Source organism: Gossypium hirsutum, chromosome D06 (genome assembly GCF_007990345.1).
Source record: "Gossypium hirsutum isolate 1008001.06 chromosome D06, Gossypium_hirsutum_v2.1, whole genome shotgun sequence".
Lineage (NCBI taxonomy): Eukaryota > Viridiplantae > Streptophyta > Magnoliopsida > Malvales > Malvaceae > Gossypium > Gossypium hirsutum.
Genome location: NC_053442.1, coordinates 62867882 through 62884921, shown reverse-complemented (window position 1 = coordinate 62884921; position 17040 = coordinate 62867882). Strand labels below are relative to the sequence as shown.

The 17040-nt window shown below is 35.2% G+C and overlaps 1 protein-coding gene across 1 annotated transcript; it reads left to right on the top strand.

The window, feature by feature from the left end:
- The first annotated feature begins 1360 nt into the window (after positions 1 to 1360).
- On the top strand, positions 1361 to 16720 carry LOC107962354 (DNA-directed RNA polymerase V subunit 1). Its single transcript, XM_016898700.2, is given in 20 exon segments — positions 1361 to 1774; positions 2090 to 2131; positions 3633 to 3741; positions 4152 to 4278; positions 4372 to 4484; positions 5403 to 5456; positions 5925 to 6086; positions 6682 to 6840; positions 6939 to 7161; positions 7164 to 8824; positions 8930 to 9105; positions 9256 to 9322; positions 9437 to 9561; positions 10557 to 10714; positions 11215 to 11489; positions 11732 to 11905; positions 12009 to 12146; positions 12812 to 14589; positions 15070 to 15184; positions 16245 to 16720. Coding segments are annotated over 18 exon segments (5889 nt in total). The 5' UTR covers positions 1361 to 1774; positions 2090 to 2131; positions 3633 to 3660; the 3' UTR covers positions 16548 to 16720.
- Positions 16721 to 17040: the final 320 nt, after the last annotated feature.

Sequence of the window (17040 nt, the reverse complement as noted above, 5' to 3'; positions counted from 1 at the left end):
AAATTAATTATATGTTAAATAAAAAATATAATTTAAATTAATTTTACAAAATCTTTGCTTCATAAATCATTCAAACACCTTCGATTTTTTTGATTTTATTTCTCAACCCTGAGTGATAAAGAAGAGCAGTAGCCATTACTCCAATCAAAGTGTTGCCAAATTTATAATATTTTAATATAGGTTAAAATAATTATTTTTTCATTATTATTATTTAATTAAAATTGAACATCCTCATTTTACTCTTTAATTTGAAAGCCAATAGAGCAAGACAAGCAAGGTCTTACTGTCATTTCCTTCAAACCTTACTGTAGGTACATAGTAGATCCTATAATTTGTTTCTCTCTTTCATAGCATACAAATTATGACTTACACTTCAAATATCTTGTATTTAATTTTATTTAAAATTTCATATTTATGTGAATTTTTATAAATTAATAATAACTCCATAACTAAAAATAAAATAAAATCATGATTGATGGTATTATACCAGTAAATGCATAATTTTTATAATAACTATTTTTATAATTACAATTAAAAATAAACTATAATCATTAAATTAAATTATTAGATTTAATTAAGGATTTTTAAAATACTTAAAATAAAAATTTAAATATATACTTAAAATGTATTTATAAAACATATTTATTAAAAAAATAAAAATTTAATTACAAATATTTAAAAATATTTAAAACATATTCATAAGCTCAAATAAAATATATACCCAATCTCAAGGGTGAGATTTGTTTGATTCGAATTGTTCATTATAATTCGGTTCAATTCTTAATTTTTTCATGTTAATATTTACTTTTTGAATTTATTTTAATAAAATAAATTTTATTTTATAGTTTTTAAATATTATTTAGCAAAATCTTAAAGATATTTTTTAAATAAATAAAAATAATCTTTATATAATATTTTAAATAGAAAATATTTATTTTTACATCATAAAAAATTAATTACAAATAAATAAAAATAAAAATAATATTTTATAAACCGATCAAATACTTCAATTTTAGGACTAGTTTAGAAATGCTTCTAATGAGTATTTTTTTGAAGAAAAAAATACTTTTTGAGATAAAAATATTATTAAATAAAACACTTTTAAGAAAATTTTTAATACTTTTTATTTCAAAAATATTTATTAGAAATATTGTTAAACTAAGGATGAGTTTAGATGGGCGGTGCGTTTATCTGCGATTAGTGTAAAAATAACAGTGGTAGTAATATTAGATACTATAACAATACTGTAACGTAAGACAAAAAATAAGCTAAACGCACCGCACCCAATCTCTCATCTAAACCTACCCTAAGTCATAATCGAGCCATTAAGATCTAGATTTTTCTTACTCAACCCTACCAACCAACCCAAACAATAAAGTAAAAACCATGTATACACCAACATGCTCAAAAATTCCCTCACAAAAAGAACACCAGTTTCTATAAGTCCCTTTCTCTTTCTCTCTCACTCATTTGACTGTCCAAATCTTCTGTTATTTCACTTCTCCTCCTCTCTTTCCTTCAGTCAGGGAGAGGAAGAGAGAAAAATTGTACAAAATCATGGAAGAGAAATTTCTAGTTTTATTTGAAAAAAAAAACATTTTTTTGGGCTACATTTTCTCTTCCCTCCCCACTAATTTTATTTTTTTGGTTTGATCAGTCATTTCTGGCTCTTACATCGAGAACCCATTTGGTTTCCTTCTTTTTAAATTTTTTTAGGGTTTTAGTGTTTCAAAATTTTAGTCAGAAAATTCAGAAGAAACCAAAGATATTTCAGGTAATTTATTTTTTAAGTCTTATGGGCCTAAATTTATGATTTTTCCTTCTTTAACGTTTGGGTACTTAGAAACTGAAGCAAAGGCGAAGAAAATGGAGAAAAAGATGACAAACTTTTTTTTTGGGTATTCTTTTCCCTAAGTAAACACAATTTTTGAGTTAGAGTTTTTATTTGGTTTTTTGGTTTGTTACTGGAAATGTTAGACGGTGTTTCTTTTTTTCATTTTATCAGGAACCAAAAAAGTTTTAATTTTTAGGCTTTTTTTTTTTAACTCTTTGCCTAAAACCCATTTCTTGGGTTTCGTTGTTTTTTCAGGGTTATTTCATTTAGGTAGACTAAAAAGAAGAAATTTTCGAGGTAATATGCTTTTTACCCTTTTACTTCTACTTCTTGTTTTAACCCCTTTCTTGCATGTGATCTTTGCTGAGACAGTTGATTAAAAAAAAAAAAAGAAGAGTGCAAGGAATTTGGCCATTTGTGTTTTGTTAGTCAACTTCAGTTTGGTTTTCAATTTTGGTTATAAGTTATGCATGTCTATGGTCTTGCATTTTCTTTGTCCATCGTGCCGAAGTAGAGAGTTCCTTGTGTAGTTGACCTTTCTCAAGGTGAGTCTTTTCATATTCCAGATGTAAGAGGAAAAAAATCACCCTTAATCTCTTTGCTGTTTACCCGGCATGATGACTTTGTGAAGTTAGGTGGCTAAAATTTCTTGTTTTTGGCTGTTGATTCTCATCATTATGGTTCAGGCTACTATTTCATTAACAGAAAAAGCATAATATATATTTTTAACATAAATGTAGCTACTATCTTATGATCGTCCATGCCTATGTTACTTGGACTTAAGTGTGAGTGTTGGTATGCGTCCAACACGGATGGGTATGTTCAATTTTTTTTTCTTTTTAAAAGTTTGGGGGGGGGGGTTTCATATATCAACAGACTCTTGTCTGTAAATGAGTTATACATAGGTGTTGGAGAGGGATAATTTAAGAAAAATGAAGAGAGGGAATAATGCAGGTCTATGCTTCATGGGTTTGAAATGGTTAGTTTTTGAGTCCCCTTCAAATTAGGATAGTCTCTATTACTAAATGAATTGTGGTTTTATTGATTTTGTTAGTTGGTGAATGGAAATGACAAAACATCTTTCTTATAAATTAATGTGTAGTTACTGTATTACTTGCTTTTTTTTTTTTGTGGAATTAAGCTTAATTGACTGAACTTGCTATTTTGAACAACCACTTTCTTTCGTGATATGTACTGTGTGCTGGAATTTTCTTACGTCTTCTTCTTCTCTTGTAGACTTCTCTGTCATTCGTGTAATTAAATGTTATTCATGGAGAACTTGCAACTCGTTTTTAGCACATTAGCTCTGCTCTGATTTGTTCAGTTGCTATAGTAGTCTGGGAGTGATTATGCTCAGGCTATGTTGCTTTGGTTTTTAATTTTCCTTGAAGTACCATGTATGAAACATATTAAGACATGGATATGGAGGTATGACCCTCTAAAGAGTTGAGCATATACATCTCAAACACATACGAATTTCCTACATGCATCCCTAGTCTGACTAACATAGGTATTAGGTTATAGCTATTTAACCTTAAACTAAGGTGGATTTGTAAAACAATTCATTTTGTCCTTATCATTAGTATCTAGGATGACCATATGATACTGGATGGGTTTTGGTGTCCAACTTATTTGAAGAGCGTTCAAATGTAGTTATAGGGAGAAAGTTGCCACTGGTTTTAAACTTTTAATATCATTAGCGATAGCTTTTCCTTTTTCCCCTGCATCTTGTGGTCTTTTTTTTTGTTGTAATATTATTCCCCTTATCATTTTACTTATTGGATGTTTATTTGCACAGTTTTGTCTTATAGTTTAAAGCGAGAGACATGGAGGAAAATTCTTCGTCAGTTATTTTAGATGGTGAGATAGTTGGTATAAAGTTCTGTCTGGCAACCCCTAAAGAAATTGTGAGTTGAAATCTGTCTTTTCTCATTTATTTGCACATTAGTTTGTTTCTCTATAGCAATTATCTTCCCCCCTTGGTCTTTTGTCATTTGGATGACTGCAAAATGATTTTTGGATGTTCCACTTATTTTAATGCTGTCTTCACCTCCTATTCGATTCCTGCAAAGGAGTTATCTATGGTATCTATATTTGTTTCTTGGAACTAGTTTTAGCATCTACAACTGGGAAGTCGAATCATTTAACAACAATGTTTTCTGTGAACACTAATTTTGATTGATTAGGGTTTATCATTGAGAATTACTTACCCTCAAATTAATTGTGTTGGTGATGGACTAAATTCTCTTATTTTTTATGCAATAGTTCATTCTTTGATGCTAATTGACTTTGTTCATCTTCCAAAATTTATTCACAGCTTACAGCATCAGTCAGTGGCTTTCCTATTAACCATGTTAGTCAACTCTCGAATTCCTACCTTGGTTTGCCCCTTGAATTTGGTAAATGTAGCGCATGTGGTACATCAGAACCTGGACAATGTGAAGGTGCTTACGTCTAGTCTTGCCAATTGATAAAAGTTGAAAGCTAGAAAAACAAGAGAAAAATGCCAAACTTCTCATTTTTGTTGCTGCTTTCAGGTCATTTTGGATATATTGAATTACCAATACCAATATACCATCCTAGCCATATCAGTGAATTAAAGCGACTGTTGAGTTTGCTTTGCTTGAAGTGCCTAAAATTGAAGAACAAGGTATGTTAACTATTGCATTATCTATTATAAATGATCTTGTTTTGAAGTCACTTGTACAGAAAGCGGCTCTGATCTCTTTGGCTCTTTTTCATTAGTTGAGGGAGATCAATGAAATGTCTTGTCAAAGGATGCTTAGCTTTTTAGGTTGAAATGTATATCTGTCTTCCATGCTTCATTAGGGACAGAATAAATCTTGGGATACTGAGGTATAAACCTTGCAGGATATTACCTCTTATATCTAAAAATGTTTAGCAAATTATAAGCCTGGAAGCTCATCAAAAAGAGATATCACAATAAATAATGGTTTGACTCATAAGAATATCATAAATATTGTTATCTTTTTGACTGCAGGAAAAAGTTTAAAGTCTTAAATATAACTATTCCTCTCTTCAAAGTAAAATAAAGTAATCCGACGAATGGCTCACTTGTTGAGAGCTAAAACAGGATTAAAATCTTGCCAGTGGTTAAAGTGATGAAAGGTTTCTATTTCCTCACTGCTCCTAGATAGATTCACCAACCCTTATTTCTTTCCATTTCAAGTTACTTTTCTTCCTCTATTTTACCAAATTTCTCTGTCTAGAACTAAGATCAGCAATTAACTTATTGTACTTTGTTTAGCTTATATCATCCTGTTATTTGCACAAATCTTGAGTTGGCATTTAAATGCATAAACAATATATTTGTAAGAAAATGTTTAATCATGTGAAAGTTTCTAGAAATGCCTTGATTTTTCCTCTGGAGAATTTGAAATTCAGCGCTCAATGCCCTGCAGTTTTAAATGATAATATCCCTTAATTTTTATGTAACATCATTTGTGAAAGGTTGGATTCTTAATTCTTTACTTCTCACTAAATAGCATGCTGCTAAATCTGTTGATGTATTTACATGCTTGGTAGTTATTAGTGTTTCACATTTCAGTTTCAGATGAAAAGTGGCAGTGTCGCTGAAAGATTGCTATCGTCCTGTTGTGAGGTGAGTTTGATGTGCCTATCATTTTTTGCTTGTTTGATTTGCAGTACGAGTGTTTACTAATTGCAGTTTATCATTTCTGATGATGTTTACTATTTTGCATGTGATTGCCCACACAAACAGTTTTCTGTCCCCAATTGAACTGTATGGTCATGATGGAGGGGATGGGGTTGTTTTCAGAGCCTACTCCTTCGGATGAAGGAGAGGCAAAATAGTGGGAATATGATGATTGATTTTAATTTAAGGGCAACTTTTGGAGATATTTACATGGACTAACAATTGATATCGTGTAAATTGTGCATGATGGGGTTTCTAGTATAATACCTCATTCTTTATCCTGGGTTAAATGAGAATTATTTCTCGAAATTAGCTGAAATTGGACTTATTTGTATATGTATTTGTTCTCTTTAATTTTTTTTGGAGGTGTGTTATTCTTTGTTTTCTTATCCTTTTCTCTCTTGATTTTCATAGAATACTCCACAAGTTTCAATCAAAGAGGTTAAAACAACAGATGGTGCTTGTTATTTGGAGTTGAAGCAGCCATCTAGACAATCAAAAACTAACTGGAATTTTTTAGAGAGATATGGTTTTCGCTATGGCGACCATCATACTCGAACTCTTCTGCCTTGTGAGGTTGGTCTTCAACTTCTCTCTTCTTTTGGTGTTTGACCTTGGCTTTCATATGTTCATGTTTGTTGAGATTTGATGCTGAGTCATTGTGTGCTATTCTCTTTTTCCCAATTTTTTCATGATTTGATGTTTTATTTTGAGCTTTACATATCTAGCTTATTATTTTATTTTTATTATGCTGTGACACAGTACATGATTACGCACCTAGACATGTATTTACTTGTATTAGTATCATAAAGTTCAGTATAGTAGTAGTCTTTTAAAGCAGTCAGTAGTGCGTTTGAGTTTGGCTGATTTTTTGTTCATATTTCTTGGTTTCAAGCATCATCTTGTTATTTTTAAAGTTATTAATCAGTCTCTGAAATAATACCAAATGCGTCAATTTTAAAAAAAATTTAGTTCCTGATACAAGCTGATGTGAGAGTTGATTTGTTGGATGAGTCTAAATTTTACCAAATCTAGAACAATTATCATCAGGAAAGCATTAGGTTTCCTGAACTGTTAGTTGGTCTTGATAAGAATATCTATTTGATATTGTGTCTTTGGTGAAATAACAATGGTTCAGGGTTAAGTTTTATTTATTTGAAAACGCTAACAGGTGGTGGAAATACTGAAGAGAATTCCTGCACAGACAAGACGGAAACTTTCTGGGAAAGGGTTCTTCCCACAAGAGGGATATATTTTGCAGTATTTGCCTGTTCCCCCAAATTGTTTATCTGTTCCGGACGTTTCGGACGGCGTTAGCGTCATGTCCTCGGTAAGTGTATTATGAACAAATTAGGTTGCTTATCTTGATTTTCATGTTGGATCATATTAGTGCTATCTCTTTCGTGGTTGACCTTTTTTTTTTGTCAGGATCTTTCTACATCAATGCTGAGAAAGGTTCTGAAGCAAGTTGAAATCATCAAAAGTTCAAGGTCTGGTACCCCAAATTTTGAATCGCATGAAGTAGAAGCTAACGATTTGCAATCAGCAGTTGAGCAATATCTTCAAGTTAGGGGTACTGTTAAAGCATCCCGCAGCATAGATGCACGATATGGGGTTAACAAAGATGCTAGTGATTCGTCAACGAAAGCATGGCTAGAGAAATGAGAACGCTGTTTATTAGAAAGGGTTCAGGGTTTTCTTCACGCAGTGTGATTACTGGTGATCCATACAAAAAGGTGAATGAGATTGGTATTCCATCTGAAATTGCTCAGAGAATTACTTTCGAGGAGAGGGTTAACATGCACAACATGAGATATTTGCAAAATCTGGTAGATAACAAGTTGTGTTTGACCTACAGAGATGGTGGTTCTACATATTCATTGAGGGAGGGGTCAAAGGGGCATACGTTTTTGAGACCTGGTCAGGTGGTACATCGGCGAATTATGGATGGAGATATTGTTTTCATAAATAGGCCACCGACTACACATAAGCATTCATTGCAGGCACTTTCAGTATATGTACATGATGATCATACAGTGAAGATAAATCCCCTAATTTGTGGGCCATTAAGTGCTGATTTTGATGGAGATTGCATTCACTTGTTCTATCCGCAGTCTTTATCAGCAAAAGCAGAGGTTTATGAGCTCTTTTCAGTGGAGAAGCAGTTGCTTAGCTCCCATAGTGGCAACCTAAATTTGCAGTTGGCCACTGATTCATTGTTGTCACTCAGAGTTATGCTTAAGACATTTTTGTTTAAAAAGGCAGATGCTCAACAATTGTCTATGTTTCTCTCTTCAGCTTTGCCAGAACCTGCTTTTTTAAAGTGTAATCATGTTGCTCCATGTTGGACAGCCTTCCAAATTCTGCAGACCGCTTTTCCTGCATGCCTAGATTGCTCCAGTGATAGATACTTAATTGGAAAAAGTGATATATTGAAAGTTGATTTCAATAAGGACCTTATGCAGTCTGTCATCAATGAAGTTGTGGCATCTATTTTCTATGAGAAGGGTCCAAAAGAGGTTCTTAACTTCTTTGATTCTTTACAACCTTTATTGATGGAGAATATCTTTGCAGAGGGCTTCACTGTTTGTCTAGAAGATTTTTCTGTCTCTAGGGAAGTTATAGAAAATATTCAGAAGGATATTCAGGTTATTTCTCCCTTGCTTTATCAGTTAAGGTCAACTTATAATGAATTAGTTGAGTTGCAAATGGAGAATCACATTCGAGTAGCCAAAGAGCCAATAGCTGATTACATACTAAAAACATCCTCTTTGGGTAATTTAATTGACTCTAGGAGTGATTCTGCTGTCAATAAGGTTGTTCAGCAGATTGGATTCTTGGGAATGCAACTTTCTGATAAAGGAAAATTCTACTCGAAGACTTTGGTTGAAGATGTGGCTCACCAATTTCAAAGCATATATCCTTCAGATGCAATTGATTATCCTTCTGCTGAGTTTGGACTGATTAAAAGTTGCTTTTTCCGTGGGCTTGATCCGTATGAGGGCATTGTTCATTCAATATCTACAAGAGAAGTAATGGTTCGCTCCACTAGAGGATTGTCTGAACCGGGGACCTTGTTTAAGAATTTGATGGCCATCCTTCGTGATGTTGTTATTTGTTATGATGGCACAGTTAGAAATGTCAGTAGCAATTCAATAATACAATTTCAATATGGGCTAAGTGCTAGAACTAGACCTCAATTCCCCGCTGGTGAACCTGTGGGTGTCTTAGCTGCTACTGCAATGTCAAATCCGGCATATAAAGCAGTGCTTGATTCATCTCCTAGTAGCAATTCTTCTTGGGAACTGATGAAGGTAATCCACTATGGATTGTGTAGAATGAAATGATTAGGTAGTAATGCTTAAGCATGTCTGTTTTGTATATCACTTACCATTACTTTGTGATTTTCTTATTTTCAGGAAATATTGCTTTGCAAAGTAAGTTTCAAAAATGACCCAATTGACCGCCGTGTAATTCTGTATTTGAAAGATTGTGATTGTGGGAGAAAGTATTGCCAAGAAAATGCAGCATATCTTGTTAAGAATCATTTGAGAAGAGTCAAACTCAAAGATATTGCAGTAGATTTCGTCATTGAGTATGTTCAATCTCATAATCACTCCGCTTTCTGGGGTTCCATTCCCCCCCCCCCAATATTTTGTTTGTTGAAAAGGGGATATGTATATGATTACTGATGAGCTTGAGTAATGCAGTAGTATAAGGCCTAACTGTAGCACATTGCTTACAGATACCAGCAGCAGCAAATTGTATCAGAAATAGAGGCAGGCCTTGTTGGGCATATCCTTCTCAATAAGGTTACTGTACTTAGCCTAACATTATTGTTTCTTTTGGGATATATTTAAGACTTTAAATTGCATCCATGTTGCTTCTTTTAATATATCTCATTTTAGAGGTGTTGAAAAACACAGGATCTATTGAAGGAGTTGAGTGTTAGTGTGCAAGAGATTCATATGAAGTGCCAAGAAACTATTAACTCCTTTCGTAAGAAGAAAAAAACTGCTGAAACTTTTAAGAGGACAGATTTGTTTGTCAGGTTAGTTTTCTTCAATGGAATTTGTTATGGCGGACTAAATGTGTTTTCTTTATTCTACTGTCTGTTAATAGTTACTGCCAGAAGTTTGCTAAAATTTATTGTAGTTCCACTGATTTGAAAAACAAATATATATTGGTGCGACTCTTAGCATTATGTTCTTTAACTGATGTCTAGGCAGTATATAACTTATCAGTAATAACATTGGTATGTGAAATAGATACCAAATTCTTCTGCTTTACTGTACGCATTTCAAAATATGACTAAGTGCCAACTATCAACAATCCAAATTCTTCTGATTACTTATCTCTTGCCAAAATCGGACTAAGCACCAACTATTGGCAATCAGTTATTAGTTAAAGTGTTCTTAGAAAATATTCCAATTTTACCACTTGTGCTTTTTCTCTGTGTTCTGGGGTCCTAAAATTGCTTATGCTTTTAATTACGGGTTAATTTAAAAACCTCTTAACAATTGGGCCTTAGCTCAATCAGTAATGGTGTGAGACATGGATAGAAGTCCTAGGTTTGAGCTGTAGTGCTCTTCCTTTTAACAAAAACATAAAAAGAAGCATCATACTTCATCTTTCAGCTGGCCAATCTAGAAGAAGTAGAGTTTGATATTCTCCCTTTATTGACCAACTGTGCTAGAACCCTAACAGTGTGTGATCTGTTTCTGTTATAACATTTATCTGGTTGCAATGGGACAAAGTACTGGTAAAACTCTTGCATGATAAGAATCACTGCTGATGTTGACCTTTTCTCTGGAAGGAACCTGATAGTCACTAGGTTGCCACCAAAAAAGAACTTGGGAGGCTGTTAGACGTTCGGTTTAGCTTGCATTGTCTGCTTTTATCTATTTCATTTTATCTGATTTCTACTTATTGTGACTTTCTCTTTGGTTGCATGTCTTATCATTGAGAATCTCTATTATTTCTTGATCCACTGCACTGTTCTGTCGCTATGTACATAAATTCTCCTCTCTTTGAACTTTTTGGCAGTGAAAGTTGTTCCATCCAGCAATCCTGTGTGGACAAATGGCTTGACATGCCATGCTTGATGTTCTTTTTTGGAAATACAAATGATGATAATCTAGATAGTGCTATACAAATCCTGGCTGACATCATCTACCCTGTTCTTCTACAAACAGTGATCAAGGGTATTGCCCTATACTTTGTGATTTTTGGTTTCTCTTTTGATGAAATGTTCAGCAATATGTACGAATCTTACATATTGCTGAATAGATAAGGGTGATAGTGTGATTAGCTTTCTTTTTAAAAATTTTTAATATGTAATTATTATGTTAACAAGTTAAGGTCGCCAAGCTGTAGATATAGTCTCTTCCAATCTCTGTTCATACTTTTTGAATATTTTAATTTCTTTGAGTTAAGCATATAGTAGCAGTGTATAAGGTCCAGAAAAGGCTAGGCAACAAAACTCATATAGATATCCACACAATTATTGTTAGTTGTATCATTAATTTTCAACTTTGTACAACTCTCAAGTTGTTTTCTTTTCCAAACCTTATGATACTTGGCCTTGAATACTTTCTCTGTCTCAATTATATTTAGCTTGTAATCTGAGAAACTGGTTATGATGGTTGCTTTCCGACAATGTTTGCATTTTGATATTTACTGTTTTGGTATCTTTAATGGACAGGTGACCCTCGTATCTGTTCAGCAAAAATTATCTGGGTTAACCCTGATGCAACAACTTGGATAAGAAATCCAAGTAAGACTCAGAAGGGTGAATTGGCTTTGGAAGTTGTTTTGGAGAAATCTGCTGTGAAGCAGAACTGTGATGCCTGGAGGACTGTCATCGATTGTTGTCTTCCAGTGCTAAATATAATTGACACCCATAGGTCTATACCTTATGCCATAAAGCAAGTTGAGCAACTGCTCGGAATTTCTTGTGCTTTTGAACAAGCAGTGCAGGTATATTTCAACCAGACATCAAGTGTAGAGTAGGGTTTGATGGTTGTTTAGACGTGCATACTTTTCATTTTTGGCTTGCATTTTTTGCACACGTGGCATCTACTATAACATAACTTACTTTTTCTTACTGTTAATGGATGAATATAGCAGCTCATATATACTTTTATCCTAACAAATAATCTTAAAGCTTTATTGTTTCATTCTCTGTCACTGAAAATGCTTACTTTTTGTGACATTTACAGCGTCTCTCCACTTCTGTGTCAATGGTGACAAGAGGTGTTCTAAAGGAACACCTCATGCTCTTAGCTAACAGTATGACATGTTGTGGAAATTTAATCGGCTTCAACTCTGGTGGTTATAAAACACTATCTCGCTCATTGAATATTCAAGTGCCATTTACCGAAGCAACACTGTTTGTAAGTATTTTGTTATTCTTTCTAAGTTGAGAAATTACAAGAAGTCCCTTCTTGGATAAACCATTGTTCCTTTGAATCAATTAGCTCTTTTATGGTTGCACAGACACCAAGAAAGTGTTTTGAAAGGGCTGCTGAGAAATGCTATGATGATTCCTTGTCGAGCATAGTTGCATCCTGTTCTTGGGGTAAATGTGTGGCTGTTGGAACAGGATCACGGTTTGACCTCCTGTGGAATCAGGAGGTATGTCATATTTGGAGTTACGCTTTTTAATGATATTCCTAACTCTTATCCTCGATTGTTGCTTGAACTTGGTATTTTTGGTGGAATTTGGTGTCAACACGACTTGTCACGAACATGGGTATGGGACCTGTGATGGTTTCAGCTGGAGATATCTGAATCCACCAAATTAGACCAAGTTGCTACCCTAACCAGAATTAGTTTCTTCAGTTCCATACCCTTTCAGGTTTTAATTGCTATAGATCTTCATGCCACACAATAAGCTGACAATTTAGACTCAGTTACAGTAACGAGATATGAAGCTTGATGATCTGATGCCATCTTTGTTTTCTTGGTTCCTCTCTCTTCCTCCATCTTGGGTTATTACTGCCAACGCCCTTGCCCTTTTCATCTGTCCCATTTAGGTTCATTTACTAAGATCTTAATATTTTTACTTGACCAAAAAAACGGGTCTTAATATTTTATTTTGGTTAAAGAACCCATAGAGCTTTTTCCTCATTTTGAACCCTCTATAACTGTATTGGCATGTGTTCTATTTCATGTAGTTGGCATGTCAGACAATGCATACCTGCAGTTGACACCTGCAATTGAGTTCGAGCAACAAACTTCTTATTGGCTTTCATTGATTTCTAGTGTAGCATTTTCTCATTATCTTTTTTCTTTCCCAGTCTGGATCTGATCAAATGAGTGGAATGGATGTCTACAACTTTCTGCACATGGTTAGTGGTGCTGGTGGAAGCAATTCTAATACTGCTTGCCTGGGAGAAGAAGTTGATGATTTAATGGATGAGTGGTGCTTGTCTCCAGACCATAGCACTGGTTTAGATAAGCTGGTGTTTGAGGACGCAGCTGAATTTGAGAATAATTTAGACGGTCAGTCAGCTAGTGCAAATTGGGAAAAAGATGTGTCTTTGGAGAAGGTGTCAGATGTTGGTTGGGATGCATCTGGATGGAATAAAAATGCTGAGGATGTTGACAAATTTGCTGCAGCTACGACCAGTTCGGAGAAGCAAAATGAGTGGTCTGGTTGGGGTGCAAGCAAATCTAACTCACAAGATGTTGGTTGGGATGCTTTGTCTGGATGGAATAAAAATGCAGAGGATGGTGACAAATTTGCAGCTGCTGCAACCAGTTCGAAGAAGCAAAATGAGTGTTCTGATTGGGGGGCGAGCAAATCTAAATCACAAGATGTTGTCTCTCCAAAAGTGGATGTTGGTTGGGATGCCTTGTCTGCATGGCATAAAAATGCAGAGGATGGTGACAATTTTGCAGCAGCTGCATCCGGTTCAAAGAAGCAAAGCGAGTGGTCTGATTGGGGGATGAGCAAATCTAAATCACAAGATGTCTCTCCAAAAACGGATGGAACTTGTATGAAAGAGCAAACTGAATTGTCTGGTTGGGGGATGAAAAAGTTTGATACACGAGATGTCCTTCCTGTGGAAGAGAGAGCCTCCAAGCCCAATGGTTGGGATTCTGGTGCTAGTTGGGGAATAATGAGCAAAGAATCTGAAGAACTTGATGCTAGTGCTGCAGCGCCATGGTCTGGTTGGGGGACAAAAGATTCCTCCCCTAAAAAATCTTTGGACAAAACTTCCAAATCTAGTAGCTGGGATACTGTTTCTTCTTGGGGAACGAAGACTGCTGCAGTTCATGAATCTGGCTTCATTGGAAATGATAACCAGCCAGGCCAAGGGAGAATTGAAAATGAATGGGATAATAAAGCAAGTCAAGTAAAGCCGGTGCAGTCAGCATCTGGTTGGAATAACAAAGTGACAGAGGAAATGGTAGTTCAATCGACATCTAGTTGGGATGAAAAAGCTTCTTGGGAAAAGCCAGTTCAGTCAATGTCTGATTGGGTTTCCTCATCTGCTGCAGGCTCAGATGAGTCACCTACAAAAGGCTGGAGTAAGAATAGTGCTTGGGACCAACAAAAGTCACAGACAATGAATAATGCTTGGGACCAACAAAAGTCACCTGCAACAAATAGTTCTTGGGATCGGCAAAAATCATCTACGGCAAATAATTCTTGGGATCAACAAAAGCCACCAGCAAATAGTTCTTGGGACCAAGAAAAGTCACCTACAATGAATAATTCATGGGACCAGCAAAAGTCACCCGAATGTTCACAGGGTTGGGGCACCCTTAATGACTTAAACCAACCTGCAAGTTCTAGTGGCTGGGATATGCCACAGGGTGAGGATAACACTCAAAGTGAAAAACAGCATCAGTGGGGACAGAGTAAGGGCTCACGTCGTTGGGCTTCAGATGCTAATAAGAAGAATCGTCCTGTGAAGCCAGCTCGAATGATGAATGATGATTCCAGTATGGCTGCAATGTACACTGTTACAAGACAAAGACTAGACATGTTTACTTCTGAGGAGAAAGATATTCTCTCGGATGTTGAGCCACTCATGCAGTCAATCAGAAAAATAATGCACCAGACTGGGTAAATTTTTAGACTTTTGCTCTTGAAATTTTATGACAATGTTTTTAGTTACATCAGAAAGTAGAAAGTAATTTCTTTATGTTGTTAATTGACATGGATCTGCATGAGTTAGGAAATTCTGGGAAATTAGATGCCCTTACATTTGATGATCTATTTGTATGGCATTATATGTTTTTAATCACCTTTCAAGTGGGAAACAATTTGCATTTTGCATGAACAATCTTTGCTATCATAGTTCATGTCAAAATTTTCATGATTCTTTTAAGCATTAGGGTTCGCTCCAGTTTTATTAGATCCATATGTAACAAAGCAGACACTTCCAAGGACCTAGCCTACATTTATTCTCGGAGTCTAATTATTGTACTGCTTAATCTTTTTTTTTACTTTCCCATTCCCCAACCCTGCAATCAATAGTTTCTGCTTTAAACTGCATGTTTTCATCTTATGCGAGTTTTCTCAATAGAAAATTCATATTTGAAGGTACAACGATGGGGATCCACTGTCTGCCGATGATCAGACGTTTGTACTTGATAATGTTTTAGCTCATCATCCAGACAAAGCTGTAAAAATGGGTGCTGGTATTGATTATGTCATGGTATGGCTTCTCTATCCAATTTTTTTCCCACTTTGCCTTTGTTTGAATGATGTTCCTATCATTTGTGATACATGGAAGAATTTTAGGCCATGGCTTGGCATCTGTGATTTGTGAGCTTTTAATAAGTGGACAAAGACATCCATGTAAACAGATTCTCTTAATGGTTGGAGTTCTCCATTAGTTACATGAGTCGCTCACTATTCATCTCTCATATTGGCTCGTACTTTGCATGTGTTTACATGTTACTGCCAAGTTCCAATTTCACCAATGATAAGATGTTTGCCTTGTTCTGAGGTGTCGGCTCTGACATTTCATCTCTTTGTAGTTTAAGTTCTTTGTCTAGTGATAGCATCAAATTCTCAGGCCTTTTAAAGTACTCTGGAAGTATTAGAAGAAGGTGCCTTCAGCTTAGGGTGATGTTTTCTTGTTCTTTATTCAGTTAAAGAACCAAATTCCCTTGATACAGCTTGTGTTGTTTTGGACTGTGCATTATGTATGCATGTTAACTCTTACTGATATTCAGTACACTTCTGTGACATCTAGATCCTATGCTGTCTGGTCACGTAAATTTGTCCCATGCTTCCTGGCCCTTGCCTTAGATTGGTTTTGTTAAGCATTGAACCTAAAACCGATTGGTAATAGGTGGAGAGGCACAATTTGAATGTAATAGCACAAGAAATCCGAGACTTAATAGATGTCAGAAAACACACTTAACATGCTTAAAATTTCTTGTATGTTAGATATTTTATAAGACTTGGGGAAAACATGATTGCATATAGTCATCAGCATAGGATGAAGTGATCTTTTTATTTTTTTGGTCAGTTTAACAGTTCCAATTTCAGTCTATATAAGACCGGTTCTGAATTTGAATTTGATTTTGGAATGAGTTACCTATGATTTTGGAATGAGTTACCTATGAATGATGGTGTGCAATTTTATAGTGATATTAATATTTTTTTGGGTACATAGTATTTATGGATTTTAATTATATATTCTTTCAGAGAAGAAAAGAAAGGATTAATCAATTATTTGTTGTGCATCACCATTTGATGCAAAACAGGTAAACAAGCACAGCCTTTTCCTGGATACCAGGTGCCTCTATGTTGTCACAACCGATGGTCATAAGCAAGATTTCTCTTATCTCAAGTGTCTGGAGAACATGATCAAGGGGAAATATCCTGATTTGGCTGAAGCTTTTGTTTCAAAATATTTCCGAAAATCTCGAGGGAACCGTGAGCGAGGTGTTGCTCCAGAGAATTCTCAAGGGAACCGCGATCAAAGTGTTACTCAAGATGATAACTCTCAAGGGAACCGTGACCGAAGTGTTGCTCAGGACGATAATGAGGGGGAGGTTAAGCAGTAGGCATCTGTCTCTCCAAGTGTTAATATCATTCAGAGAGGTCTAGTTAGGTATTTTGTTCATTCCTGATATGAATCTTTTGATATGTACATGTAAAGCAGATGTTAGTGTGTTTATCCCCCTCAAAAATTATACTTTCATAGATCCCAATATGAACTGCCCTCTTTTAGACGCCACACATTAGCAGTTACATGTATTCTGGTTAAAGTGGTTTTTACTTATGTTGCTTCATAGTCTCTTCTTTTTTACCAAAGGAGGCAAATGCCTTAAACACTAGTGAAATCAAATTACAGTCCCGAGCATAGGTAAAATGGGGCCTAACAAACATATGCAGGTCTCATCTTAGTTGAGTTGAACCCATCCTTCATTTGGAGCCTGCCATTCAATTTGCTGCACTTATCTACCAGGGTTTTTTTGGGTATAACTCACACCATAAGAGCAAGTCATTGCTATCACGTGTAAACACCAGAAGCAGACAATCCTTGCTGTTCAAAAC